Here is a 27,233-nt window from a genome sequence, read left to right as displayed (position 1 = left end):
CTTCTCTGAAACTGAACAAAGGTCTCTTTGCTACTGTGGAGATGTAAACAGCCCCGGAGTGGCTGAGATGTAAATCTGAAAGGTAGGATTCAACATGGTGTCCCCAACCCACAAACAGTTGTGGTCTGCAACCACGGGAGTGAGGAAATGGGAAACAGGTTGAGGTCATCTTGGTGTGGCACACAGTGGGACACTGGCGCACGGGGCTCTCCAGCTCTTTCTTCACGGAGCAGCCAGAGTTGGAGATGGGGTGGTTTTCCCCACACTCCCAGTCCCAGTGTGGGAGGGTGTTCACAGGCATCCTCACTGCTCCTGGGCAGGGGTGATGGAGCTGCAGGTGTGCTGGTAGGTCTTTCTTCTCTTCTGTGTCCTGGTCTTAGCCTCGTTTATGCTGGCTGACTTCTGCCATCTCTCTGCTACCCTCCAGCCTGTCCTGCAGTCCTTCCCACATTGCCTAGACTGATCCTCCTTTGAATCCCCCCATTCCCATCCCTCCTGCAGGACCATTAGTGAATGCCTGTTAAAAATAACCAAGACAAAAAAAATACCAAATCCTGATTGCTGGTCTTTTTTTTTTCTTTTTTTGCACAACACCCAACTAGACTCCAGACACTTTGGGGAAGATGTGTGCCTGGGTGCATCTGCACAGGGCTCGGCTCTGCCAGTCCCTGTCCTGTGTGATGTTCCCTGGTCCGAGGCACCGGCAGCGTCCCCTGGACACAGAGATGTCCCCCGGCAGGCAGGAGGTGGCAGCATTGCATAGCCCAGGAAATCCTGCTCTCCTGCATACCCATGCATGGTGTATTTACTGGCCAGGAGCTGCAGACCTGTTTTTCCAGCTCCTCCAAGGATACGTGACTCAAGCCAAATGCCTCCAAACTGCTCAAATCCCATCCAGAGCAACCATTAAAAGCAACTAAACCCCAAAGGCCGCTAAGTGCACATCAGTCCTAAGCTGTGCGCAAATCACCCTTAACAGCAAAGTGAGGGCAACTGAGGACACAGGGGCTCTGCATTTAGAAATGAGTGTGATGTTTAAAGATACCTCATTTGCCCTTGAAACTCCAGCCCCCTTAACTAGTGTGCAACGTATCTGAGCTCCTCCGCACAAGATCCACATTCCCTTTGAGTGACAAGAGTGCAGATATTCTTGCTTGCGCAAATGCTCCTTCACAGAACCGAGGTGGGAATGAGTTGGAGGCTAGCTTGCTCTCGGAGCATCGTTTTCATTCTGGTGCATCTGGCACAGTCCGGGCTGATTTTGAATCCTTCGCATTTTATTTTTATTAGAGATGCAGAGAGACCTGTAGTAAAACCTCGGATCTAAGCTCCCTGAAACACAAGGGGAACTTGGAGCTGATATTTGCAGTTCAGGGCATTGCTGGCTGCCAACCTTCCCTCTCCATTCCTCCTGGTCTCTCACTATGGAGTCATCCTGTAGCTGACTGAGGCCACCACAGGAAGAAACACCGGCAAATCACAGACTTCCCTCGCTGCCTGACAGCCAGAGGGACACAAGCCAGGACTTTTTTGCACTTGTGCAGACAGAAAGTGTTTGTACCACAGTGCCTTTCCCAAGCTAGAAAGCAACATGGTGAGTGCAATAAAAGCCTCTATCACCATGTGGATGCTGTTCTATTAAGAGGACTCCTCTACCTTTGTATGAACAACTTCCTACCAATATAGCAGTGTCCTAACCTGGACCTCTGAATCTCACTTTTCTTCAAAACATTTAGCTATTGAGAAAAAATCTGTGCGCAGACCAGTCTTAAAATCAAACTTTTCATTATTCTCATGGCTTTGTATGCAACAGCAGGCTGGAAAGCAGTTTCTCTGACTGCTTCCCTTAAAAGCAGACACCCTGAGTAGGCTTTCCTTCCACATACATAAGCTACATTACTGTAGAAGCTTGCTTTCTTCTGCAGACTGAATCATTTCCCAAATGTAGGCTTGCACAGCAGAAGACGCTGCTCTGACAGGGAGTGATGATGAGTCACCGGGAATTCACAGTTTTGTGTTCCTGCAAAGGAAGAACTCACAGCGCCAAGCGAGGGGGGCAACGGAGGAGATCTTGGTTTTGACAGACAGCAAGAAACAGCTCCTGGAACACGAGCTGCTGGGTCAAAGCAATCTAGGGAAGGAGAGGAACCGAGTGTAACGGCCACGTGAAGGTGGGGGCCACAAGGCCAAGAGATGTGGCTATGACGGGTGGCTCTGCCCATGATGTGGTCCTTATGGGGGGGCCACAGCCTCCTCAGGCTCCTCCTGAATACTCACCTGGATTGAGAAATGCCCAGCAGAAACATGTGTGGCCCGTCCAGGATCTGCAGTGCTGTGCGCTGCAATCCGAGCAGGCCAAGGCTGAAGGTCGGAGGGATAAATCAGACGTGGCAGGCCGAGCAGGGAAGGGTAATGAAGCAGATGTTATGTGTGCACAGGAGTAGGGAAGGCGCCACTTGTCCCTCAGCTCAGCCCTACAACCCACCGGGCTGCGGATACCGCAGGGCCTTGGCACCGCACAAGGACAGGAGACGGCTTGTTGCGGATTCATTTATATACAGAACCAGACCATTAATGTGCACGCAGATCGGGGTTTGGGATGTGGCAAGAGCCTTGAAACGGTGCCAGCAGCCCAGCCACAACCCCGCAGAAAAGAGGCGTGAAGCGTGCGTCACGGCGGTGACTCTGGCCCGGCCTTATCTCCTGTTCCCTAGCCCCAAAGGCCACGCCAGCGAGGGCGGATGCCCCGCTGCCCAGGCTAGCGAGGAGCTCCCCACCGCCCGAGGGACGCGGAGGCGGGTGGGCAGAGCAGACACCCGGGAGGCTCAGCAGGAGCCTCGCGGCTTTGAGGCCCCCCTGCTCCCAGCCCCAAGTGGGGCAGCGCCCGGAGCCGGCCCTGTCAGGGCCCGCCAGGCAGTGGGCTGGGGCGCCTGCCCCTTTAAGAAGCGGGTGAGGGCACGTATGCTTCTCTCCTCCCTCTTCCGCCCGGGCTCGGGTGGGAGTGGTGCGCATGCGCGCAGCCAGCACGCGACGAGTCGCTGGGCCGGGGCGGGTGAAGAGCGACGCCGGTCATTGGCTTTGAGGGCGGGCTGTGCGTGCGCATGCGCAGAGGGCGGATCGCCGCCTTCTCTTCGCTCTCTTCCCCGCCCACGCGCAGGCGCGCTGCGGGAAGGAGACGGCCTCTCCCTGGCGCATGCGCGCCGCCCGCCCCGCCCCGTTCCCAGCGTGCCCCGCGCGGTGAAGAAGCGGCGGCTGCAGGCTGGGGGCATTTTGTGTCCGCGGTAGCAGCGGTTGAGAGACAAGATGGCGGCGGCGGCCGAGTGAGGGACCGGCGGCGGCCGCGACCCGGCGGAGCCAGCGGGCTTCGCGTTTCCCTTCCCCTCCCCCCTCTCCCTACCCTCACAGCACCTCGGTGGCCGCCCCTCGTCTTTTCTGGAGGGTGCCGAGAGCCGAGCGCCGCCCGGCCGGGGAGCGGGACAGAGCCGCGCAGGGGGGCGCCCGCCGGAGGGGCCCGGCTGGAGCTGAGCAGCGGGGACCAGCCTTCCTTGTTCTGCCCCCCCCCCTCCCCTCCCCTCTTTTCCCTCCCCTGCCCCTTTCCCCTCCTCTGGGGCGGCGGTAGAGCCCTCTTTCTGCCCCCGAGCCTCTCAGCGCCGGGAGGGCCCCTCAGCCGCCCCTCGCCATGGCGAGTAGCAGCGGCTCCAAGGCCGAGTTCATTGTCGGAGGCAAATACAAGCTGGTGCGGAAGATCGGGTCGGGCTCCTTCGGGGACATCTATTTGGCGATCAACATCACCAACGGGGAGGTAAGGGCGGCTCGCACTCCCTCAGCTCCTCGGGCCCGTCGGCGCGGTCCTTTCCGCAGCTCGGGGGGAACCGGAGACCAGCGATAACCTTCCCGAGGCCGACTTGAAGCCTGGTTTTGCCCCCTCTACCGCTGCCTACGAGGCACCGGGCGGCCCCGTCTCGCCAGGGGTGGCTAAGCCGCCCTCTACAGGGTGGGGGAGTGAAGGTGTGTACCCCGGGGTTGAGGGGCTTTCCCCCCCCGAGGGCCATCATCGCCGGGGGGGGGGGGGTGGCACTGCCGCTTCCGACAGCAGAGCCGTGCGATCGTGGTCTCCCCCACCCAGCAGTTGCATAGCTCGCTTGCGAGTGCTAGGGAGAGGAGACCACCATTGTGGGAAAACATACTTTGTCTTTTATGAGCAGCCAAAGTCGCCCCTCTCCCGCCAATCACCTATCCCCCTTTCTCTCAGCTGGGGAACACTTTATCTCATTTTTGTCAACAGTAATAGAAACAAAGAAGATCCCTTGTTTCTTCAGCTTTTTTTCCTTGGTGGTTTTTTTTTATCTTCTTCCCCCTCACGGCTCTGAGCTGTAAAGAAGAAACACCCACGTATGTTCTTCCTCAGTTGTATGGATCTGAAGACTTTACATTTCCAGCTCAGTTTCATGACCTGGGATGGATATTTATGTACAAATCATCAGGATATGGATTTTATTTGAAGATGCTACAAAATGCAGGACATTGAGCACCGAGAGCCTAAAAAAAATTATATGTCAAAGCATTTGCAGCAGGGGTGTGTGTGGGATATTGAAGTGTTGTGCCCCTTAAACCTCAGTGGCAAGGCTGTGCTTGATGGACACTCTGCTCTGACTCCTTGTTCCCTTTCGCTGTAGGAAGTTGCTGTAAAGTTGGAGTCTCAGAAGGCTAGACATCCCCAGCTGCTGTATGAAAGCAAACTATACAAGATTCTGCAGGGAGGAGTTGGCATCCCACATATACGGTAGGAATCATTCATGTATGCCAGTACAGTGACTTTTCTTTAACGTTAGTGTGAGGCAGGACACCACCATTAAACTGAGATTTTTCTGGGAGGGATTGGGCTGTTGGGGGGGAAAATGCTTCATTCCAAGCTGTACAACTAGTTGGGTATCCTCCACACCGGCCTGCTGTATTTTCTTACCCGTACATACTATGCTTTGAAAGTGAGATCTTCAGCAGTTCCTGAGCTGTGAGGAATTCTTGTCGTGATTAGAACAAAGTGTGAGACTGTTTTGGTGAGAGCCAATGTTCTTGATGAAGTAGAGAGTTTGGAGCCGGTACTGGAAATGGCTGCTTTCTTTTGTTGCTTGCTTTTTTTTCTTCTTTTTTTTTTTTTTTGTTCCAACATGTCTTCCTCCTCCGCTCAGAAAATGGCGGATGGACGTGATTAACCCTCCCCCTTCTCGTGTTGGGACAAGGGACGTGCTCAGGCATGTATCTTTTCCTTTCATAGTTATGTGCTGCAAGGCTTGAGACTACAGAGAACCTCAACCGGGAATGAAATGGCAGCCCCTTTCTGTGACCCGCAACAGATGCGTCACTAGGATTTCCATACAGTTAAAGTGCCAAGATTAATCCCTCCCAGTTGCTCTTTATGCAGCTTCCTTGTTTCATATTCTGTATGAAACTTTTGATAGTGTTTAATAATTTCCTGATCTGGAAGAAAATCAGTGGTGCAGCAGACTCTAGGAGGAGTTATTTCTCTTGAGATTATTGAGGTGTTATACTGGGTTAGTTCCCAACTACTGAATCTATGCGTCAGAATAGAGTAAATAAAACTTCCGTTTTCTCCAGAAAGACTTTGTACAAGAAGTTGTTCTTCTTTTAAACTTTATTAATAATTGGTTTTAAAGTTAGTATTTCTTATGTTTGCGCTATGACATAAAGGAATTTTTTTCCATGAGCTGCAGAAATGGTTTCAATTTAGATATTGGGTCAAACTGTGGATTCCATTTAATCTGTTAAACCTTCCCTAACTTTGTTGTGTGCATCTATATCAATAGTGGCCTGTAGAGTCTTACTGTAAGGTCATAGTGATGACATATTCTGGATGATGTATTAATTTTAACAAAACCTAAAACAAGTCTGCATTTCTGAGGTTAATAGCTCCTCCCCCCTCCCCCAACACAACTGGCTGTAGTCCTGAATGTAAGTTGGAGCTATATAGCAGACGAGACAGTGTTGTCTTGGCCATCTGTCCTCATTCACTACAGCCTTTTGCAGGAATAAACATACCTGAATTAAGCAGAATACTTGCAGCTTAAACAGAGTTGCTTATGTGAAAACAGATTTAGTCTTTATTTTAGACTACAGTTTCCTTCTTTTCTTCAAATGGGTGCCTTTATTTCACAACTGAAAGAATAGAAATTGCATTTTGGAAAGCTATCACAGTATAGTTAATGTGCAAAACCAGGGATAACTGGGAAAACAGCCAAAGCAAGTGGATATCAGGTGTTTCATTGCAAAACTGGAAAAGCAGACATTCTTAAACTATTTTTTTGAAAAAGTAAATGAACATTTGGTGCTATAACAAGGCCTAAGTTGCAAACTTTTCGACTTTTCCATGTTACAGAAGTGAACTACTGTTTCAAGTTCTTGGATTTGGTTAAAATGCCCTGTGAGAGTGTTTTATTTAACGCTGAAATACTGGAAGTAATCTTGCATTTTGAGAAACTTGCTTCTAGCTTCAATTACAGCAGTCATCTTTTAAGTTTTCTTTTCTCTGTATTTGATGTTCTTGTATCAGACTTTGTTTTCTGCATAACCAGTGACTGTAGTTTAGAAGTCTCATCACCACAGGGGAACTACAACCTTTAACACACACTCCCCCCCCCTCCCCCCCCAATAATACAAGATTACAAGACTCTGAATAAGAGTGGACAACTGAGGCAATACTCAAAACAACTCAAATTGATTCATAGACTCATTGTGCTAAAGGTATGTGATCTGTTTAATAATGTCAGTGAGTCTTAAAAGTTTTTCACTTTCAGGTTCTCACAATGTTAATCTTTGTAGTCTTCTAGAAAAGTGTCTTTCAGAAAATTTTTGGAAACACCTTTTTTTGTCTTCAGAAGCAGCATGAATTTTAAATCTATTTGTATGTATCAGATGCTGCTTGACAGGTTCTTTGACTAGGCTTCTGTTACTAGTTGTCATCTTGCTGTATGACATCTGGTGAGGCTTGAAGAAATCTAAAATAATATTTTTACGTTTATCTTCTTTAAAAGGAAGCTGAGCAGAGTACCCAGCACAGTTCTTGTGGCAAATGTTAAAATGTGATGTGTTCGGTAGAAGTAGAATCCATGGTACTGTGAATCTAAGGAGAAGGATTTGGCCTACCAAATGAGATGTATCACTGTGGTGCTTAACAAGGATATGTCTTTGAATAGGTGATTACAAAGAGTAAGACCAAAGTGAAATAACTGTGCATATTGTTTCAGACAATTCAAGCTTTTCTGACATGCGTTTTTTGGCAGCAGCTAAGCTGGGAGAATGTATGACTTTGTACTTAGGTCACTTTGCATGTGTAATTGATAATACACGTTCTGCCATTGTTTTATAATGGTATGCTGTCAAGTTGGAATAAGCTGTTCTTGGCTCAGTATGTTTAGAAGGATGAATCAAGTTGAAGGAAAATCTTTCAATACATTTGTTAAACTTTCTGTAATGTGACACCTTTAAACAACAGCAGCACAAACAGAGCATTTGATAGAAAATTGAGGAATCATTCTAAGCTTTTCCTGTTGCCATGCTGTGTAAGCTGGGCTCAGCAGCATTTTTACCTCAGTGCTACACATCTGGCAAACAGAGCCATATGATCTTGCATTCCTCATATAAGGCTGAGGGACTTGTTGTCTATTTTTCATCTACTTGAGTAATGCATTGGCCAAAATCAACGTACTAGAAGTTGCATTATGTGGCTTTGATTACTAAAGTGGTCTGCTGTGGTTCTTTGACTCACAAAGCTGAAATAATAGGTGAGGTATGGATTGCTCATTCATTTTGGGCACCTGTTCTAAATTCTGCCCTTTAGATGTGATTGCAAACTTAGTAATGATAAGGTAGTGTATCTGGAGTGTCACTTAAATTATCTAGAACCAAGCAAATTTTTTTATAGTCTTTAAGGTTGATTTGATGGCCTTTCTGGCTGATTGCAAGAAAGCTAATGAGGAAAATCTCAGGTTTGGAGTTAAAAGTTTTTTAATATTGCTTCTGTGGAATCAGCTGTGAGCCTTCACTTGCCATGATGGGTGAATAAGGAGCCTTGGTACTTCCACTGTAACAGAACATGTTTGCACATAAAATAGCAAAAATTGAGATTGGAGTGTCTTTATTTTCTGAATATTCTAAACCCTTTTAGATTTGCAAATCTTTGACTTTGCTACTTACTGTTGTTTCCTGGAACAGTAGCAAAGTTTTGGAACTTGTCTGAAGAGTTCCACAAAACCTTATATAAATGCTCTACAGATTTTTAAGCTGTGGTTTGTTCTTGATGTACAAATTTTGATTAATTATTACCTTCATTTTTCACAAAAGGCTCTTGAACCAAGCTTAACATTCTAACAATCTGATCTGCCTTTAGGACCCAATGCAAAGTCTGCAGTATTCTGCTGGGCTTATTCTCATTGTTCTCAGCCATCAGCTGTCTTTTTTTCTCTCTTTTTCAGTGGCACAGCATTTTTAGCTGTAATCTTGTTAACTGGGCACTGATCCTGTTAGTTTGGACTATCTACCTTTATTCCTGAATTCTTGGTTCTGGCTTGGAGGAATGCACCAGAGTGTTTGCTGATTTTGTATGTTGTTCTGTTCATACTGTAAGTGTTAAACCACTCTTGACAAAAGCAATTCTTTGAGTTATCTGTGACAGCCACTCTTGATTTTTGCCATTTATGGTGTTTATCCACTATTGTTTGTGTCCTTTGCAAAGATTACCTTTAGATACTCTTTTAGACATACCTTTGAAAGAAAAGTGGGATTCAGATTTTTCTCCTGACAGTATCATGGGATAACTTGTTTTCATTATCATCCGTTTCAAATGGAAAACAGCTATGATGGAACCAGCTGTGGCTATTGGTGATGTATGTATTAGAAGTGTTGCACTTAAGAGCAGGAAGAGAACCTAGTGAATGTGAAACAGATACTGCATGTATTCTTGTGTGGGCAAGGCCAAAGAGATACTGTACAGCGTGTGAAACTAATCAAGGTAATATTTAAGTTTAGTAATTTTGCAAGTTTAAAAACCAAAAGCTACTGACTTAGTGATTTTTTTTTTTAACATTCTCTTGCAAACTGAACAAGTAAATACTTAGGTTTCTGAACTTTTCGATGCAGTAATGTCTTGCAAAATATTTTGATGTTGAGAAATTCAGTATTGCCACCCATGCATCACTACGCAATCTTCTAAATAGTGAAACATTGTAAAGTTTGTGGCAAAAAAAAACCACCTATAAAAGCATCTACAATTTTTGTTCTTCTGTTTGCTTACTGCTATGGTGTTGGATAATCAATAACAGACTGTGTCTGTATTCACCTTCACTAAGTAATACATGTAATGGAAAAAAATGTGGTCAAGTTTGGTAATCTTAGGGTTGTTCTCACAATGGATTTTTCCTTCAGCACTTCAGATTTTGATCTCTTTCAGCAGTGCTTAAAAATCTGTAAATACACTTCTCAAACACCTTAGTTTTAAACTGTTTTCCCAATAACTTCCTGCAGCATAAAAAACCCAAAACACGCACACACACAAAACCCCAAAACCACCACTGAAAAAATACCCACCAAACCCACAAACAAAAAACCCGACACCCCCAACACTTCCCCCCTCCCAAAAAAAAGAAAAAAACCACCCCCAAAACTAGTAGTCAGGTAAAGTCTGAAAAGTTTTCTGTCTTCATTGGTAAGACTGATACTTTGATCTAGGTCTGCAAGTAATGAGGAGGAAGGTTCTAGCAATACAGCCTCCTTTTAATTAACCTTCTGTTATTACTTAAGGCTGCATACTGAAGGGCAGAACCACCCTAGTGGATAAGGGGAAGCCTGTTGTTCTGGTAGCTAAAGTAAAATTGGAAGCTAGTCTTTTAAATTGATACCCAAAATTTTTCTACTGAGAGAATGAATATCTTGAAACAAAATGTATTTCATGTTTTATAACAATCTAAACTTCTGTCTTAATTGGTCTTCATGGACCTCTTAGAAGCATCCAAGAGAGACCACAGTTTGAAAACAAATGAAGCTATCCTTTTTTCACTTTGTGGGTTTTTTCTTTTTTCTCCTTGCCTTAGCTCAGCCTTTGCAGAAGGAGCTGCGAAAGTATGCAGTTTCCATTCAGTGTTACTGTTTGGAATAGGTGATGAGCAGAGGTACTACTGAAACACTGTTTTCCTCAACAATGTTCCCTGTACCTACTGTGGATTAATGGATTACCTTCTCAACTGAACTGAACCTTCTGACTTTGATGGAAGAAACTTGACTTAGTTCTCCTCACTTCCTACCAGGTGTTAGTATACATCATTAAACAGCTCGCAAAGCAGCGAGTCAGCTACATGGAAGTATGTATGTATGCAACATAAGACTAGGCAGATAAAATGACCTTATTGCTTAGGAGATGAGTTGCACTGGCATACTTCACGTATTCGTGTTTCTCTCATAACTGTACAAAAAATGATACAGAATTTTATTTATAGAGTCTATCTAACTTCATAGCGTAGGGTGTTCATTGCTGTTTCTTTCTTTAGTACTTGGGTGGCCTAATTCATACTCACCATGGCAACTAACGTTAGATGACATCTGCTAAATATTCCACTTCAGTATTTCAGTCATGCCATATTATGTTAAGATCATTTATATTACTCGTAGCTGGCTAACAGTTAAGAAGTGCTTTTCCAGCTTCAGGGGAAATAAACTAGAAATACAAAATATATGTCAATTTAGACATGAATCTTACGATGCTAGATTACCTTTCTTATATGTGTTGCTTCAGTATCTGTTAAGACTCTAAGCAGTATATTTTTACAGGGAGAATATACTTCCCAATTTGTCTGAAACTTCATTATTTGTCAGGAGATGTCTGTCCTGAGAAGTCTAGAACGTGGGACCAGAAGGAACCACTTTGGTCCAAATCCAGCACCTGTTTTGGACAACATGCTATTTTTTCTGTGAATCAGTCAGGTGCAATGTTAAAACTTTCTAGGCTAGCATGGCAGCACTCATGATTCTGTTGTCAGAGGGAGAGCTTCTGTGCCTAAAGATAAATGCTTATACCCATAGGCAGTCAGCTCCTATTTATTTCTTCCCTAATTTTTTTTTAATAACCTTCTCCCAGTTACAGTCCTTCCGTATCTATAAAGAATAGTTGTATAACTCTGTAGCTGCCTTGCTGAGCTGTTTGAATACATGATTACAGAGGTCACCACCTTCCCAATCTTTTTTGAAGTCTCTTTCCTGTCCCTGTTCTGATTGGGATTTCCTTTTCTGAATGTTGTTGACAGGGCTTGCACATCAGTGCCTTAAGCATTGATACAGATTGCTTCACAGTTTCTGTGTAGAATACCTGTACTTTTCCTGGTTAGGATTACTTATTATTTTTCAGTGATGCCTGGTACTAGAACTGTATGATTATAGGGAGGTCTGTGTTTTCTTTTTAGTCACATCATCTGACTAATGCCTAGTTCAGAGACTTTTGTATAAATGACTTAGTGCTTGCAGAAATGGAATACAGTTCCAGAGTGTTCATCAGTTCAGTGTCATTTGGTTTTCTGTAGGATGTCTGAATCCTTTGTGTTCATGAGGCCTTCCAGACTTGCATATTCACCCTCATGTGCCTGCTGACTTATCAAACTTATTAACAAGGTGATCTCAGGTAATTCTAAGTGATCTCAGGTAGTTCTAGTAGTAAGTTCTTTCCAGCTTGCTTGTTCACTGTACGCTTTTAATAGCTTTCTTATCCACCTTAGTTTTTCTGACAATCTCCATTTTTGTCATGTGAACTCTTCCACTTAGTGTTTGAAAGCCCAAGTGCTGGGAAACTAATTGCATAGGACAGGGTAATCATAGGGTCACATACCATGAATTATGAAAGTGGCAAAAGTTTATGTAATCTGAAAGAAGTTGAAATTGGCTTTTTTTTCTTTTTATGTGACTGTAAAGGTTTCTGGAAGTCTAAAGGTTTGAGTTTAACTACTCAGGTCTTGTCACAGAAGCATTGTACTTCCTTGCAGTGAGGCACCAGGAGAATTTTTTTTTTTTTGTGTCTTACAAAAGCATGACCTTCTTCGGTTCTGTTTGTAATTTCAGGTTGCCACAGCCTCCACTGGCATGGTCAATGATCTAACTGACAGAAGCCTTAGAGGAGGATAGGTTACTTGGCAAAGCAGATGTTGGTCAAGGAGAACTTTTATTCAGCTGGAATGAAATAGTCTTGTTATAGTTGCTCTGTTAGTAGGAACACTTTCTTGTGGCACTGAGCTGATGTTCTGGTTTTGTATATAATAAGTTGACAAAATGACATGCCATTATGCTAATGGTGACAATACCTTTACTGCCTTCATGGTTTCAGAATGCATGGTATTTGGGATTTCTTTACCAGTGATGAACAGCTGTGCAGTTATTCAGTAATTTAGTTCTTCTTGATCTAAATTTGAGATTTTTTTCATGTGAATATTCTGAATCCTTTTATTCTCACACAGCTTTGATAATTGCGCTGGTTTTGTTATCTTGTTGTTGTAATTGCAAGTGCCAGTGTAATGGATTAAACTGCTGGTTGCCTATTAAAATTGTGTAAGTGGTACCATAGTCTGAAACTGAGCCTATAATTTCATGGCCTGTGTCTGAATTCTGTTAGCCCTTCGCCCACCTTTCTTTGCTAGCTGACCTACCTCAATGTGACCCTTTCAAAGGATGATAAAGGAGATGTGAAGAGAATATTATTATAACCAAATGAAATGTTTTCTCAGTTAATAGCTTTTGTTTGTTTTTTCTAACAAATTTACTCAAACATTTCTTTTGTCATTGACATTTATGAAATATGCAGTTGCTGAAATAGACATACAATTTTTGAAAGATGCAGCTCTGAAAACAGAAAGGGATTTTAAGTTTGGGTAGACCTGACTACAGTATTTGCTACTAAGTGCTAGATGTGTGTCAGTATTTCACTTGCTTGTCTCAAGGTTAGTCAAGAGAATTAAAAAAACACCCCACATGAGTTCAAGTAAACATTCACTTGTCATGTGATCTGGCATCATACCCGCTTTACTGTATGGGATTTGGAAACTGAATACTTTCAGACCACTGTGCCATGTGACTTAGTTGTTCAGCACAGAGCTACAAATACTGAAATTCAAGATGTTACAAAATTTCAGCTGTATACCTATACTGGGACAATATATCAGGCAGCTAAATCACTTGATTTGACAACTTGTTGATGTGGTGAGTCTTGGTGTTTCGCATTAGACAAGTCACTGAAGTCAAATTAAGGTCACTGTTCAATCTTTAACCATGCTTTGACAGAAAGCTTCATAAGGGATATATACTGTATTCTAACTGATCTGTAGTAATTTGATCTGTAGCTTTAAACAGATGAGGTAAGGGAGAGTGACGAAGCATTTTTATGCATGCGTGAGCTTGGGCACGCCTTACAGCTTGAATATGGACTAAGGTTCTTAACAGCTGTATCAGATGTTACAGTGTTACACTGCCAGTTGAAGGATAAATCTTAGCTCTTCAATAATAATGTTGTCCTGTTAGTGTTTTGTGTAGTCTTCAATAAAATCATCTACTGCTGTTCTTCAGGAAAGCTGATAATAATCTGTACTTGGTGTGGGTTTTTGGCATAAGGACATATAAATGGGCCTGTGCTACAGGATCAAAATTCTCCATTTAGGAAATATGTCCTAATGGGACATACAGCACTGTGGGAACAAATTGGAGAAATAATGAGTTTTCCTAGTCTAGTAATTCAGCTTTTCTTTTTGAAATAATACATTGTATGTAACTAATGCAATGTCATTACCTATCCAAAGTGAACTGTCTAGTTAAATCTCTTGCCCCCACTTTCCACTCCCCTCCAGAACTCTCCCTGCTTAAAATGTATTGCTGCTCTTGCTTCCTCAACTTTAGTATGAGAGAGTACTTCCAACTGTTCTTCAAAAAAAAAAAAAAGTCCATGGAGCTCTAACAGACATGTGGGACACTTGTGTTCTGAGACGCTAGTGTCATCTAATAGTTGCCCAGGGCTTTGTATGGATCATTCCTTCATATTAGTAGTTCACTCCAAGTTTCATTGCTGATGCAGTATTAGAACTCCTGAAGATTACTCTTTGAGACACTAGCTTTTTTTTTTAGAGTTGTGCTCACTTCATTGCCATGTTGTTTTGCACTTTAACCCAGTAGTGTTAAAACATGCATACCAAAATGCTCTGAATTTGTGTTCATCCAAAATGTGTGCTTATATGCCATCTTAAATTGATTATGCAAATATGGGAGTAAGGAGTACTTGCCAAGCTCTTATGTATCATAATATCCAAGGTTCCTAAGAAGAGCCAAGACTTCCAACATTTTTACTCAGAGCTGCCAGTAGTAGCAGCTACTGGACTTTGAATGGACATGATGTAGCCTTACTTCTTAATCCCATTTTCCCTGGAAATGTTCCAAGGGAAATGAAAACTTACTTCCAGTGTTAGCAAAGTAAATAAAGCACAAGTTACTCCAATACCCTAGCAGAAGTTTCAGTTGCCAGTAGTGAAAGGAATAGATGTAGCAGTCTTCTGTGAGGAATTACAGGCAGGTAAATATGAAAATGAAATGTTAAGAGGTCCCATCTTACTTCTTTGTCTTGCAGAGTTGATTCTGCTTTCCACCAGTGCAAAATGGCCAGGACCTTAAAATTTTCACGTGCATATGTAGAAGTAGGCCAAATGGAGGTTGTGCAATCAACCTGAATTACTGCACTTACTAAGCGGAGATCCCTATAGAGGAACCAAATGCTTTTTAAAATACAGCTCCCAGGGTAGGCTTCTTTTTCATCAGCTTTGCTTTTTCTGTGGTGCTGTAACTAAATTTTCTTAGCTCAGTTGAAGACTGGTCTTTGATCCTTTTTGCTTATACTGTAGTCTCTTGGGCATTGAACCTTTACTGAACAGTTATGCTCAGCATTTGAATTGGACTTCAGTTCTTCAGTTCTTGAAGAAAATCTTATTTTATCTAGATCTTGATTTTTCTCCTCTGCTTCAATTCGGCTTGTTATTCTTTAGACTTTTTCACAACAAACCTAAATTTCATATGACAGAACAACTAGGCAGGTCATTTGGTCCAGTTTTCATTACTCTAGATGGCCATAATGTTTAATTTTCAGTTGTGACCTATTGAATTGTTTATAAAGCCTTGTCAAAACTACTCAGCCGTTCGCATAGGTAACTTTGATAGGAACCAAGAAGTAGATTTACAGGCATAGTCAGTAATTCTTGAACTGAAGTTGATTTGTAGTTGATTAAGAACTTTTCTCAGCAGCATCTCATTTTGACTCTTTCTCCATCCCTGCATTGCATTTTTAAAATACTCTTCTTGGCTGCTCTTGCAGTTGAAACTAGCTTCTGATCACTCCTTAAAAGGCCTTAGCTAGGCAGGTCTTTTCAAAATGCTTACGTTTCATGGCTCGGTGTCAGATTGCAGTGTGAATGTTAACCTTTTCATAAATTGCAGACTTTATCAAGTAATACCATCAGCATGCTTTCTTAGTTGAGTCACTTGTGAGTTGGGGCTTTTTTGTACATCATAGTACATTCAGTGACTCTTGAGAAGGTAAAAACTGATAAATAGTATTTACAGTATTGGTATGATCATTAACATGTTCAAGGAAAACTGTTTTGTTGACGTTTCATTTGAATGACTGCTTTCAAAATACGTATTTTATCCATCCTCTCCTGATGTAGAGAATGAATAAAGGTCCTAGACTGACCTGCAAAACAATGAGTATGATGCACAGCTCACGTATAAGTTTTATCAAATTTATAACAATGCATTACAAAGTGCACGGCTTCTACTAGAATCCTGACAGTGGGAAGGTACAGGCCAGTAGTTCCTGAAACAAACCGAAATATAGAATCTTTTCTCTGTGGTTTTTAAACGTTTTACTCTACTATCCTGGGTAAGCTTGGAATACTGTGAGTAACAAGGAATTTGTCAGCTTTATCAGGGGTAACTACTTTCCAGACAACTGTGCATTAGTCTTTTGGAGTCATTGCCTAAAGTAGAAATAAAATGTCTGTACAGATGTTGTGGCTTAACCCCAGCCAGCAACTAAACACCACACAGCTGCTCTATCACTCCCCCCCTCAGCTAGACAGGGGAGAGAAAATACAACAAAAGGCTTGTGGACAGAGATAAGGACAGGGAGAGATCACTCAACCAGTTGCCGTCATGGGCAAAACAGACTCGACTTAGGGAATATTAACTTAATTTATTGCCAATCAAACCAGAGTGGGGTAATGAGAAATAAAACCAAATCTTTGAAACACCTTCCCCCACCTCTCCCTTCTTACTGGGCACAGCTTCTCTCCTGAATTCTTTACCTAGCCCCACCCCCTCAGCAGCACAGGGGGACGAGGAATGGGGGTTACAGTCAGTTCATCACACGTTGTCTTTGCCGCTCCTTCCTCTTCAGGGGCAGGACTCCTCACACTCTTCCCCTGCTCCAGCGTGGGGTCCCTCCCAAGGGAGAAAGTTCTCCATGAACTTCTCCAACGTGGGTCCTTCCCACAGGCTGCAGTTCTTTGTGAACTGCTCCAGCATGGGTCCCTTCCATGGCGTGCAGTCCTTCAGGCACAGACTGCTCCAGCGTGGGTCCCCCGTGGGGTCACAAGTCCTGCCAGAAAACCTGCTCCGTGGGTTCCTATCTCCACAGATCTGCAGGTCCTGCCAGGAGCCTGCTCCAGTGTGGGCTTCCCACAGGGTCACAGCCTTCTTCGGGCACCCATCTGCTCTGGCGTGAGGTCCTGCATGGGCTGCAGGTGGATATCTGCTCCGCTGTGGACTCCATGTGCTGCAGGGGGACATGGTCTTCCCCATGGGTTGCAGGGGAATCTCTGCTCTGGTGCCTGGAGCATCTCTTCCCGCTCCTTCACTGACCTTGGTGTCTGCAGGGTTGTTTCTCTTACATGTTCTCACTCCTCTCTCTGGCTGCAATTTCTGTGCTGCAGCAATGTTGGTTTTTTTTCTTCTTAAATATGTTATCACAGAGGCACTACCACTGTCTCTGGTTGGCTCGGCCTTGGCCAGCAGCGGGTCGATCTTGGAGCTGGCTGGCATTGGCCCTGTCAGACATAGGGGAAGCTTCTAGCAGCTTCTCGCAGAAGCCACCCCTGTATCAACCCGCCTGCTACCAAAACCTTGCCATGCAAACCCAATACAACAGATGTTTAAGCCTCAGGTACTACTGTGTTTGAGCTGAATCTTGATTATTATTTTTTTTTACCTGCATGCTCTTATTATGGGGTATATTCTTGTATTCTTGGTGTATCTTGTCTGCACCTCTGTTGTTGGAAACTTAATACTCCTCCAGGAGAGAGCTGGTCAGTGCCTTATCCATTGACTGCTGGTACTAGGTCCTTGTCGTAAGGACTAGGTGCCTAGCAAAGGCAAAATGTAGCCTTCCAATCGATAAGGTGTTGAATCTTTACTGTTACGTACTACTAGTACTCAGCACAGCTTCATGAACAGTTTTTCACACACACATCACACTTAACTGTAGGTATCTGGAATGTACAGAAGGACTGTAGAGAAGAATATTCAGGTTCTGTCTTTCAGTGCCAATTTAAAATATGGAAATTCACAGCTGAGATTTGCAGAAGTGAAGGGTGTGACTCCAGGTCCTCTCAGGTAGCTTAGGTAGTGAAATACTATCCCCAAGTTGCAGATAACATAAAGCAATGCTGTGATGGAAATGCTAGATGTGTATTGGAAGGAAAAATACGCATGGGAGGCCTTCTGCTTGTCCTCACAGCATTGGTTAACATTTAATTTTTTGCCCCAAGTTGATATATCGACGCTTAAGGGCAGATATCACAGTCTGTTTGGCTGCAAGTGATATTTTGCTGCATTCTTATTTTTGCTTTTATGACACTTAAGTATTTTTTACTTTATGATGTTTAAAACGTGGTAAAGAGCCTTTATCATCTTCTTAATAGGACAGTAGAACTTGATTGCCGTTTGTTGAATTTGGGTGAATGAACAAACTGGTAGTATGAGTTAACTGAATGAGCTGCTTTGGTCTGTTGCAGAGAAGTCACACCTGCAAACAAAGCTTAAAGCATTTAAAGATGTTTTTATGAAGTCAAATAATGCAGGAAACGATGACGGGAGTGTAAGGTGTTCTGCAGATGAGTTTCAGTTCAGACTTTGTACACATACCTCAGTATATTGACATGTAATGGTTTCTGCTTTGATTGCATTTTGATTTTGGTGTTTGGTATTTCAGTTGCTGCTAAAGTGTAGTGGTGTTTCCTCTTAAGGGAAAATTAAACATGTGCACACACACTTGCCAACATGTGTATTCTCTTTTGTCCTCAGACTTCGCTTCCATGAAAAGTAAGATGCTACTAGCCTTAGCTTTTAGTTGGCTTTTTGAGGTTGAACTTTACTCAGCAATGTACCCTTGTAGCTGAGAGGGCTAATGGTATCCTGGGCTGCATTAGGATTCCTGCTAATGCTGAATAATTTTCTTTGTTATAGGTGGTATGGTCAAGAAAAGGACTACAATGTTCTAGTTATGGATCTTCTTGGTCCCAGCCTTGAAGACCTATTCAACTTCTGTTCTCGCAGGTTTACGATGAAAACAGTACTTATGTTAGCAGACCAGGTAAGTACAAATATTACTGTGCGAAAGTTAAAAACCCTAAAGCATTTTGTGCACCATGGTTCTCTTTAAGCATGTTAATGTGTTATGCAGTGTTGTGTATAGCTAAGTGAACACTTGACCTATATAGGAATGAAGTAGTGGTTTCTGTGTGCTGTGACATACAAAATGAACGTACGCCTATAGTGGGAGGACAGCACAGGTACCAACTTCTTGATGCTGCAGATCTAACAAGTGCAACTTTAATATAAAGTATCGAGACTAATATGGGTGGATTAACTCCCAGTATCAGCCATGGGGGTGGTGTTAGAAGGTCTGAAGCAGTCTCTGGTTATGGTTGATCTGGTTCAATGGAAACCTGCTACGTGTTGGCCAGCTGCGGTGACAGGTGGGCAACATGCAAGTCTATGGGTCTGTTCTTATTGAATGTCACTATGCACTGACAACCTCCTGTAACTTCTAGTACCAGACCACAAGCTAATAAACACTGTTTTCGTGGTTGTGGTGCTTAAAGACAGTTCTTAAAGCTGTTGGTGGAGATGCCACTTTACCTCAAACTCAATCAAGGCCTCTAAAACTGAGGTCCATTAAGTCTCTTTCTAGCAATTGATATTTTTTCAGCTTCATCATGAGAGTGCAGCATTTGAAATGGCCAGCCATATTTATTTCTCGCTATTTATTAAATAGCTTGATTGTGCTGTCTTCAGCTACTTGAAAGGCAGTAAGGGCTTCTCGAGTTGAATATTTAATGGTAGTTTAAATTTCATCTAATATTACGTAATTGATGTTAGTACCAAGTTGTCACTTAGCCAGATGCTCGTAGAATCCCAGGCTCTTGGCCAAGGAAGCTCACGGCATTTGTATGGAGACAAGGTCAGCTGTCCCTATTCTCAGCTGCCTTAAGTGAGTGGTACGCTTGCTGTAGAGAGCCATTTGCCTGCTCAGTTAGCTAGAGTTTGGGTGTTACAGCATCTCCAGGGAATCTGTATGGTTTTCGTGCCATATTCCTTTAGATGATAAACACTAATTAGTTGTCATCTGGGAAACATAGATGGGATGTATTATATCAGTGCATGGAACCGGCTTTTAGGGCATAGTCCAGTAGAACAGCTGTCAAGGGTATGATGTTGTAACAGTTCAACTCAATAAAGGCTGTGTGAAGAGTGTTTTAGTAGCTGGAAAGCTTTACCTCATAAATGCATGTGCTGTGATCTCACGCACAGGAAATTGCATGACTGTATATGATGATGCAGGTGTGCCAGGGTTTCTCTGCGTCTTCATTGCCAACTGTTATTCCTGGACATGGTAGTGTAGATATGACAGTGTGGGCCACAGTCAAGTTGTTACTTGCTCTGTGAAAACTGTTACCTGGAAGAGTGATGCTTGGTGATGAATGAATAACCAGATGAATGAATAACTGGGACAGGGGGAGGGAAAGAGCTGTAAAATTGTCTTGTAGTAGGTATAGAAAACCTTTGTTTGAAGTAAGAAAAAGAAATTACTCTTTAATGGAACGCTATAGTTAGAACATGAACTTGAATGTCTAAGAAATAGTTTCAGGTATTTAATCTGCCATTGCCTGACCAACATTAGGGGATTTAAATTTATCTTTCTTGTATGTTAATTTGAACAGCATAAAAAAAACCCAAACAACTTGGTTTTCGTTAAGCAAATACATAAACTTAAGTTGCAGAGGAAAGGTAACACTAAAAATTCATGCTTTCATTGAAGGTTTAAGTGAATTGTATTGCTTTCATTGAAATCTTACCTGTTTTGTTGTTGCTGTTTTTTTTACAGATGATCAGTAGAATTGAATATGTGCACACAAAGAATTTTATACACAGAGACATTAAACCAGATAACTTCCTAATGGGTATTGGGCGTCACTGTAATAAGGTTAGTCTAATGCTCTTTGTTTAAAAGATCCAAAGGGAATGGCTATGTTACTTGATTCAAGCTGCACAACCTTTTTAAAACTGGTTGCTAAAACTGATGTTTTGGATGCTAAACCATGGTTCTTCGATGTGAGAACTTGGATTTCTCAGTGTCTGCTTCTAAATGCAGTGGCATACACATGTGGGTCTCCGACCCACTCTGTGAGATGCACTTGATTGCAAGATGATTTCTAGGCTTGCAACAAGATTGTAAACTAACCCTAGAGAATACTTAGCTACTTTTATCAATGATGGAGTTTCATTATTGATATGACTGTTGTAATAGCATTTTTTTCCTCAATGATAAAGTCAAATCTTATCTTTGGCTTTGGGGCTGACTTCCCGGGATAAAAAGAATTCATGCCAAAGTGGGAGCTCCTGACCTACAGGTCATCAGGGCATTAAATCTTGCAGTGACAGACTGGTAAAGAGAACTGTTCAGCCATCAGAATTGTGGATATGACTAATAGCCAGCATGTAAATCAGTTGTCTTTATAAATAAATGAAATTATGCAAATATGTTGGTGGAAAACTGTTAAGTTGTAGAGTACCCAAATATGTTGTACAACAAAAAACTGCTCTCAATTTGCTTTGTGGAAAAAAAAAAGCAGGGTGAGGGGTGGGCTGAGGGTGTTGCACTTGTTTGGATGGGTAAACGTAGTCAGAAGTGCATGTTTCCTGTTGAAAACCTTATATAGAAAAAACTTTTTCATTTTATTTTTAGTTCTCTTGAGTGAAATATGCTTAATTCTGCAATTTGTATGTCGAGCTCGGGCAGACAGGCAGCATTGGCAATGCATTAAGCATGCTACTTAATAGAAATTAACTTCAGGACAAATGTACGTGATCAAGCTGTTTATTGGAAGCAAGATTCCCACTTATCTTCTCTATATGCCATCTGAGAATGTCTCATCTCTTTAGGCACTACTAGTATTTAAAATGTTTACCTTTGTTTGCCTGTATGAATGCCAACTTCAGGGCCATGAACATTAGAAGGGGAAGGCTTGATTAACATGAGATAACAGCTCTTGTCTGAAGAGGTGCAGTGCACTGAATGTTTAGATACAACCATTGTTGGAAAAGCTTGTAAGTCCAGCTGAAAGGCAGTCTTTATGTAATCCTGTTGCTGTTAAACTTTGCTTGTTCCCAAGTTTCATACTTTCACTCTATTTTTCTCTGCTGTGTCGAGCAGTTAGGCTCCTTAATTTTCTGGCATGACTTAGAGTATAACTTGAAAACTTTAATTTTTTTTCCTAGTTTTAGTTTCTGATTTCCAATTGTTCTTTTTGGGCCATTTTTCTATACTTTTGCACGGTCATGCTAGGTTGGCATTGCTGCACTCTGTTTCATCTTGATGTGGATTAATGGCCTAGAAATTGCTGCTGTGATTACTTTAGTGGAGGAACACATTAGATTTGCATCAGCTGAAATGAAAAACAAAATTGCCTGTAAACCATTATTTTTTTTTCCCCATTAGTAGACTAGTTAGGGAGCCATGCAGTGATATGGTGGTAAACACTGTCTGTGGGCATGGGCTTTGTTACTGTTGCAGGGTTTTAGAGATTAGGGAGTGAGTTCTTGACTGAAGTGCAAATTGATAGGTTTACAAGAAGCAAAATGAGGAATGGGTTGCTTCAGTTTGGAACCAAGTGCTTTATCTAGGGAACACTTGCCACCATACAGAATTTACTTTGTTTCTTTTTGTAACTAAGTGTAGTTTTTTAGAGATGACTATACACAGTTCAAAGAAAATCAGCCACAAAGACTAGAATAGTATGGTAATCTTGTTCCAGTAGCTTCCTGTCAGTTATATTTTTTAAAAAATTAAATTGATTTTTTTCAAATTTTGATTTGGTGATTGGGAGAAATTTTGCTCCCACCTTAAAAGATGAATTTTCAGCTCTGCTAGAAGTAAGCCCTGCATGCTTATGAAAGTAAACTTTAAGGTGACTAAATGCCTTCTACCTCTTCCTTACTGAAGATTTACTTTTTCTAAATGTCTTTTGGGGGAAGGGCAGTTTGTGGAACCAAAGGATGCTTTTGTAAGCAAAACTTCAATTTCCTTTTTTAATAGAGCCAAATGTCACCATTGTTATCCCTGGTCAAGGCAGTGCCATTTTGGAGCGGCTCACAGTTGAAATTTACTTTGTCACATCTAACAAATTTTCTCCTTGAAAAAAAACACCAAAACCAAAAAAAAAAAAAAAAAAACAAAACAAACCAAAACACCAAAAAAAACCCCAAACATACATAGTTTTTTGAAAACTACAGTGCTTGGTGGAAGAAGGATGGCATTTGGCTACCCTGTTCTTTCTCGAACGCCTCGGTGTTGCCTGTCTGCGCCAGCCATTGTTGCAATGTAAGCAATACTGTTTGATGCACTGCCACCCTCTATTGTTTGTTCAGTGTTTAGAATCTCCAGTGGGGAAGAGGAAAAGAAGCATGACTGTTAGTACTTCTCAGGACCCATCTTTCTCAGGATTAAACCAGGTCTGAACTGTCTCCTATTCCAACCTCAACCCCAAATTCATGTGCTTTATTTTTGTTTTGTTTTTGGTTTTGTTTTTTTTTTTTTTTTTTTCTGGAGAATGTAGACCTTGCAAAAGCACCTCTTATGTTGGCATTATTCAGACATACTTGGCAAACATGTAACATTACTAAGATGTTTCCCTGTGGCGCTTGTTTAAATTGTGGAATTATTTCTAAACTTGATATTAAAAAGGGCTAAATGTACGTGCTTGATTTCGTATGCAGAAGGAGGTTTTATTTTTGTCCTTTGACTTTTAAAGGCAGTCTGTTGAATGTGTTGAAGGATAGACATGCCACCCTAGTGAAATAGCAGGCCTTCTGCATAGGACTGTCTGCTTGCCTTGCTGTAGGGTTCCTGCAGTGTCTTTGAATGCACATGGAGAAGTTCTGTTATTGCTTCAGCCAGACTCCTTCCCTTGCAGTTTTTGTTAAAAATCTTTCCAAATGTGCAATGAGGACTCTCATTTTTTCATCCATTGTGCTTACAAAGTGAAATTACTCCAACAAGCTGGGTCTTGGAGAAGCATGAGCTTATCTTGTAGTGTTAAATGTAGTACTTGTGACTCTTTAAGAGAAGATGAATTGGAGAGAAATGAAGACATGCCAGTTTGTAGCAGGATACCTGGAAATTGCTGAATATGAATCATAGCTCAGGAGTTTGGCCATAGAATCAGTCTGTAGCTTTCCACAGTGATAGTCTTCGTGTATTAAATTCCAGGCAGCTAGCTGCTGTACGCAAGCTGACAGGCTTCTGTTGTCTGCTTCTGAAACTTTCTTATCAGTTGAAGCAGAGACTTTGATCTACTTCTCTAGTTGCTCTTGGCAAAAATCTTGCCCTACTTCTCCAGTTTCCTGCTGATCATGCAACAAACAGAATTAAGGTGGTATGAGGTTATCTGTGGGAATACATCTGTGTTCCTGCTGGCTGGCATCGGTACATTCTGTGCTCATCCAAATCAGGCTGCATCTTCCAACTTAACTCTTTGCAAGATGGACTTAGTCCTTTGCCTTCCATCCATCTAGAATGGGAAATACAGAATGAGTCTAAGCTAGGCAAGAGAGTAAAATTCCCCAGAGAAATCAGTGCCGTAAAATAATATCCAGTTACTTGACTAGCGTAAAGCAGGTCTGTGTTGCTGAATTGATTCTTTTTTTTAAGAAGTTCTGCCCATACCTCTTGAGAGAAGGCAGAATTACCTTATTCAGGTCTAGTATAGAGAGCTTGTAGCAGCTGTGGAAGAGGCAGAGCATCATTTACTTTTATAACTCTTGAAGAAAGTAGTCTAACCATGTCTGTGCTAAACAGGGCTAGGCACCAGCTATTTATGTATTACAGGCATGCTTCCAGTGTTAACTATTTTGATTCATGAACTGTGACTTTGTTCCTTCATACCATTAATTAACAGCAAAATCCCCAGGATTACCAAAAGCATGTAAAGACTGAATTGTTTAAAGTGTTTGTAACTAAAAGTGCAGTGAAAATATTCTGACTGATGTGTATAGTGTTTTGTTTTCCCTCCTTATCAAGGTATAGTATTTTGCTTAAACTAATGGGCAAAGGCCCTGTAAAAGTAGCTATTGCAAACTATACATTCAGTCTGTCATCAGATCAGAAAGCTTTAATCGGAAAATAAGGGATTGCATTTGAGCTCAGGCTTTGCTTCTAGGAAAGTTGCATTTGCAGTATAATAATCACATAGAAGCTTTACACTATCTGCTTTAGGAGTTTAGTATCAAAATAGCTAATTTCCTGGTAGATGGAGAACATGTCCATGCTCACTAAGTGAATAACTACCTCTAGTGGTAGCTGTGGTGGGTGCAACAAAGACAAGACCCTCTACTTCACTGGACTATCTGACCAGTGTAGTTGATTTAAAACTTGGTTTTACATCCTCTTGCTCAAAGCATTCTGGATTTTGAGGATGCCTTTCAGTAGAACAGCAAAGGTAGAACTGCTGTGCTTTGTGATTTCATATAAATCACGGCAAGACATCAACTCAAGGTTTTCTGCTCCAAAATCAGTAGTTTAAGAGGTTTTTAGCTTTGCTTCTTTCTGTCTAGATTACTATAGGTAGAAGATCTTCTTCAGCCAGAATTCTAAAACATACCTACCATTCAATTCGGAAACTTTCAGTCTTTCAGTATCTTTGGTACTTCCGTGTTGAGTGTCACTTTATAATTCACAGCACTTCCAGTATGCCAGTGACCCTTTGTTTCAGTCTTGGATGCAGGTGTACCTGCATATCAATCTCTAGTACTTGTCTGCATTTAAAGCTGCATCTTCCATTCTGGAATCACTTTTAAGGTGTTACGGAATAGGTTTTTACTGAGCATTTCTTGAACCTTATGACTTCTTTCCATCATCTCCTTCCCCCATCCAAATTACTTTTGCAGTATTCATTAATCTGTAGGGGTTGTAGTCCCTGATCCTGTAGCATTAATCCAGCGTTGGAATCAGGAGCTCAGCCTGATGATTTGTAGCTTGAAGACTGATTGCTAGAATTTGAAACGTTCCTTATGTACTTCTGCCTCAGCTTTTTTTGCCTAGTCCTGAAATCTTGTCGCAAGAAGGTACAGTCTGTATTAACCTTTGTAGATAGGCTGGCTGTTAGCACACTAATTAGTATGCACTCAGTTGTTGCTAAATATCAAATCATTGGGCAAGCTTGGTTATTAGAAACCTAAACTGGATTCCATGTACTAGGCTCTAGCTTCCTGGCTCTATTAATGTCATCAGCAAGTGTGTCATGCTGCTGTGGTAGTGTTCTGGTAGTTTTAAAATTAGCATATGATTGAAAGCAAGATGTCTTGTTTGCTGTTGAAGGTTTTGGCCTTATGCTCTGCAGAATGGCCAGTGTTCTTTGAGACATAGAGAAGAATACAGGATGTGCATCATTTGCATTAAGCTGCTGAGCTGCCATTAACTATCTGTATGTGTAAACTGCTAGTGTGAGTGGGTTTTTGTGAAGTGTGCTTTTGCACATACTAGTTTCCTTCCTAAATTGTGCACTGTAGTTATTGAGCTAATGTGATACGAACTACAATAGTAACATAAAATAGTTGTAGAACTAGGCTACAGATGCTGAGTAGCACAATCTAATCTATTCCACTGGATTGAGAAAAGGCTTGAACTAATTCACTATTAAGTTTTTGAACTGGCTAGTTAAAGCTAGTTGTGACTCTGCATTGTTACTTTGCTTCCTCTTAACTGTAGGCTGTTACATTGTGTGGATGTCTTAAAATGGAGCTAATGCCTAGTGAAAGAGGTTGGGGATTCCTTGCACTGTATAGGAATATAATCTATTTTCATTTTTCTTTAAGTTATTCCTTATTGACTTTGGTTTGGCCAAAAAGTACCGGGACAACAGGACAAGGCAACACATACCATACAGAGAAGACAAAAATCTCACTGGCACAGCTCGATATGCCAGTATCAATGCACATCTTGGCATTGAGCAGAGGTGAGTTCAAGGAGATTACTGCTGTGCTTTTGGAGGCTGCAAGATGATCTTATTTGTAAGCTTCTGAAGTGTCTGAATTAATTTTATATGAATAAGTGTATTTATCCCTTTGCAATGCTTTTCTTTTTGGCTGCCTAAACAAGGGTGGGGGGAAAATCCAAGCACCTAATTTGCTTCTTGAAGAGAGTCTAAGTCTTGCAGGCATGAGGTGGATATTCTGCATACTGTTCTGGTTTTTTTAAAGTATAAGCTATGCTTTCATGTGGATCTGTCAGAGGACCTTCACAAATAAAATGATGCACTTTCCTGATTGTGTTGGTACCTGTTGATGCCACTGCTGACTGGCTTGAGATGCAATTCTGTAGCCAGAAAGGGTATTCTAAAGCTGGTGTCTGTGTCCTGTTTTCTCACTCTCCCTTCAACTGAGTACACTATTGTTTATCTTTTTGCCTGCAAGCAAGACTTAAAGATCTACTTCACTCATATTGTATTTTGGTTTCTGGTATATGCAACTATAGTTGTGGTGCTGTATGTATATATGTACACATGTATATGTGTGTATATATATGTTTATATGTTTCAGCTTTGCTTAATCAACAGACACATTTTTATCATCTGGATCAAAAGCATATTGCTACTACA

At 41.9% G+C, this 27,233-nt stretch overlaps 1 protein-coding gene across 4 annotated transcripts in view; it reads left to right on the top strand.

Moving 5' to 3' along the window:
- Window positions 1-3,227: 3,227 nt before the first annotated feature.
- The window catches only part of CSNK1A1 (casein kinase 1 alpha 1), a 38,045-nt gene continuing 14,039 nt past the window's right edge, over window positions 3,228-27,233 (top strand). For 2 of the 4 annotated variants that reach the window (XM_075056791.1, XM_075056789.1), the window contains exons 1-6: window positions 3,229-3,802; window positions 4,677-4,783; window positions 18,544-18,670; window positions 20,465-20,563; window positions 23,008-23,091; window positions 26,452-26,591. In XM_075056791.1, coding sequence (XP_074912892.1) covers window positions 3,680-3,802; window positions 4,677-4,783; window positions 18,544-18,670; window positions 20,465-20,563; window positions 23,008-23,091; window positions 26,452-26,591 — 680 coding nt within the window. In that variant the 5' untranslated portion in view covers window positions 3,229-3,679. Of the gene's footprint in view, window positions 3,803-4,676; window positions 4,784-18,543; window positions 18,671-20,464; window positions 20,564-23,007; window positions 23,092-26,451; window positions 26,592-27,233 lie in introns of all 4 variants that reach the window. The other 2 variants (XM_075056790.1, XM_075056792.1) reach the window with 2 other exon arrangements.

This window comes from Buteo buteo, chromosome 24 (genome assembly GCF_964188355.1).
Source record: "Buteo buteo chromosome 24, bButBut1.hap1.1, whole genome shotgun sequence".
Classification (NCBI taxonomy): Eukaryota; Metazoa; Chordata; class Aves; order Accipitriformes; family Accipitridae; genus Buteo; species Buteo buteo.
This window is presented reverse-complemented; position numbering and strand designations above follow the sequence as displayed.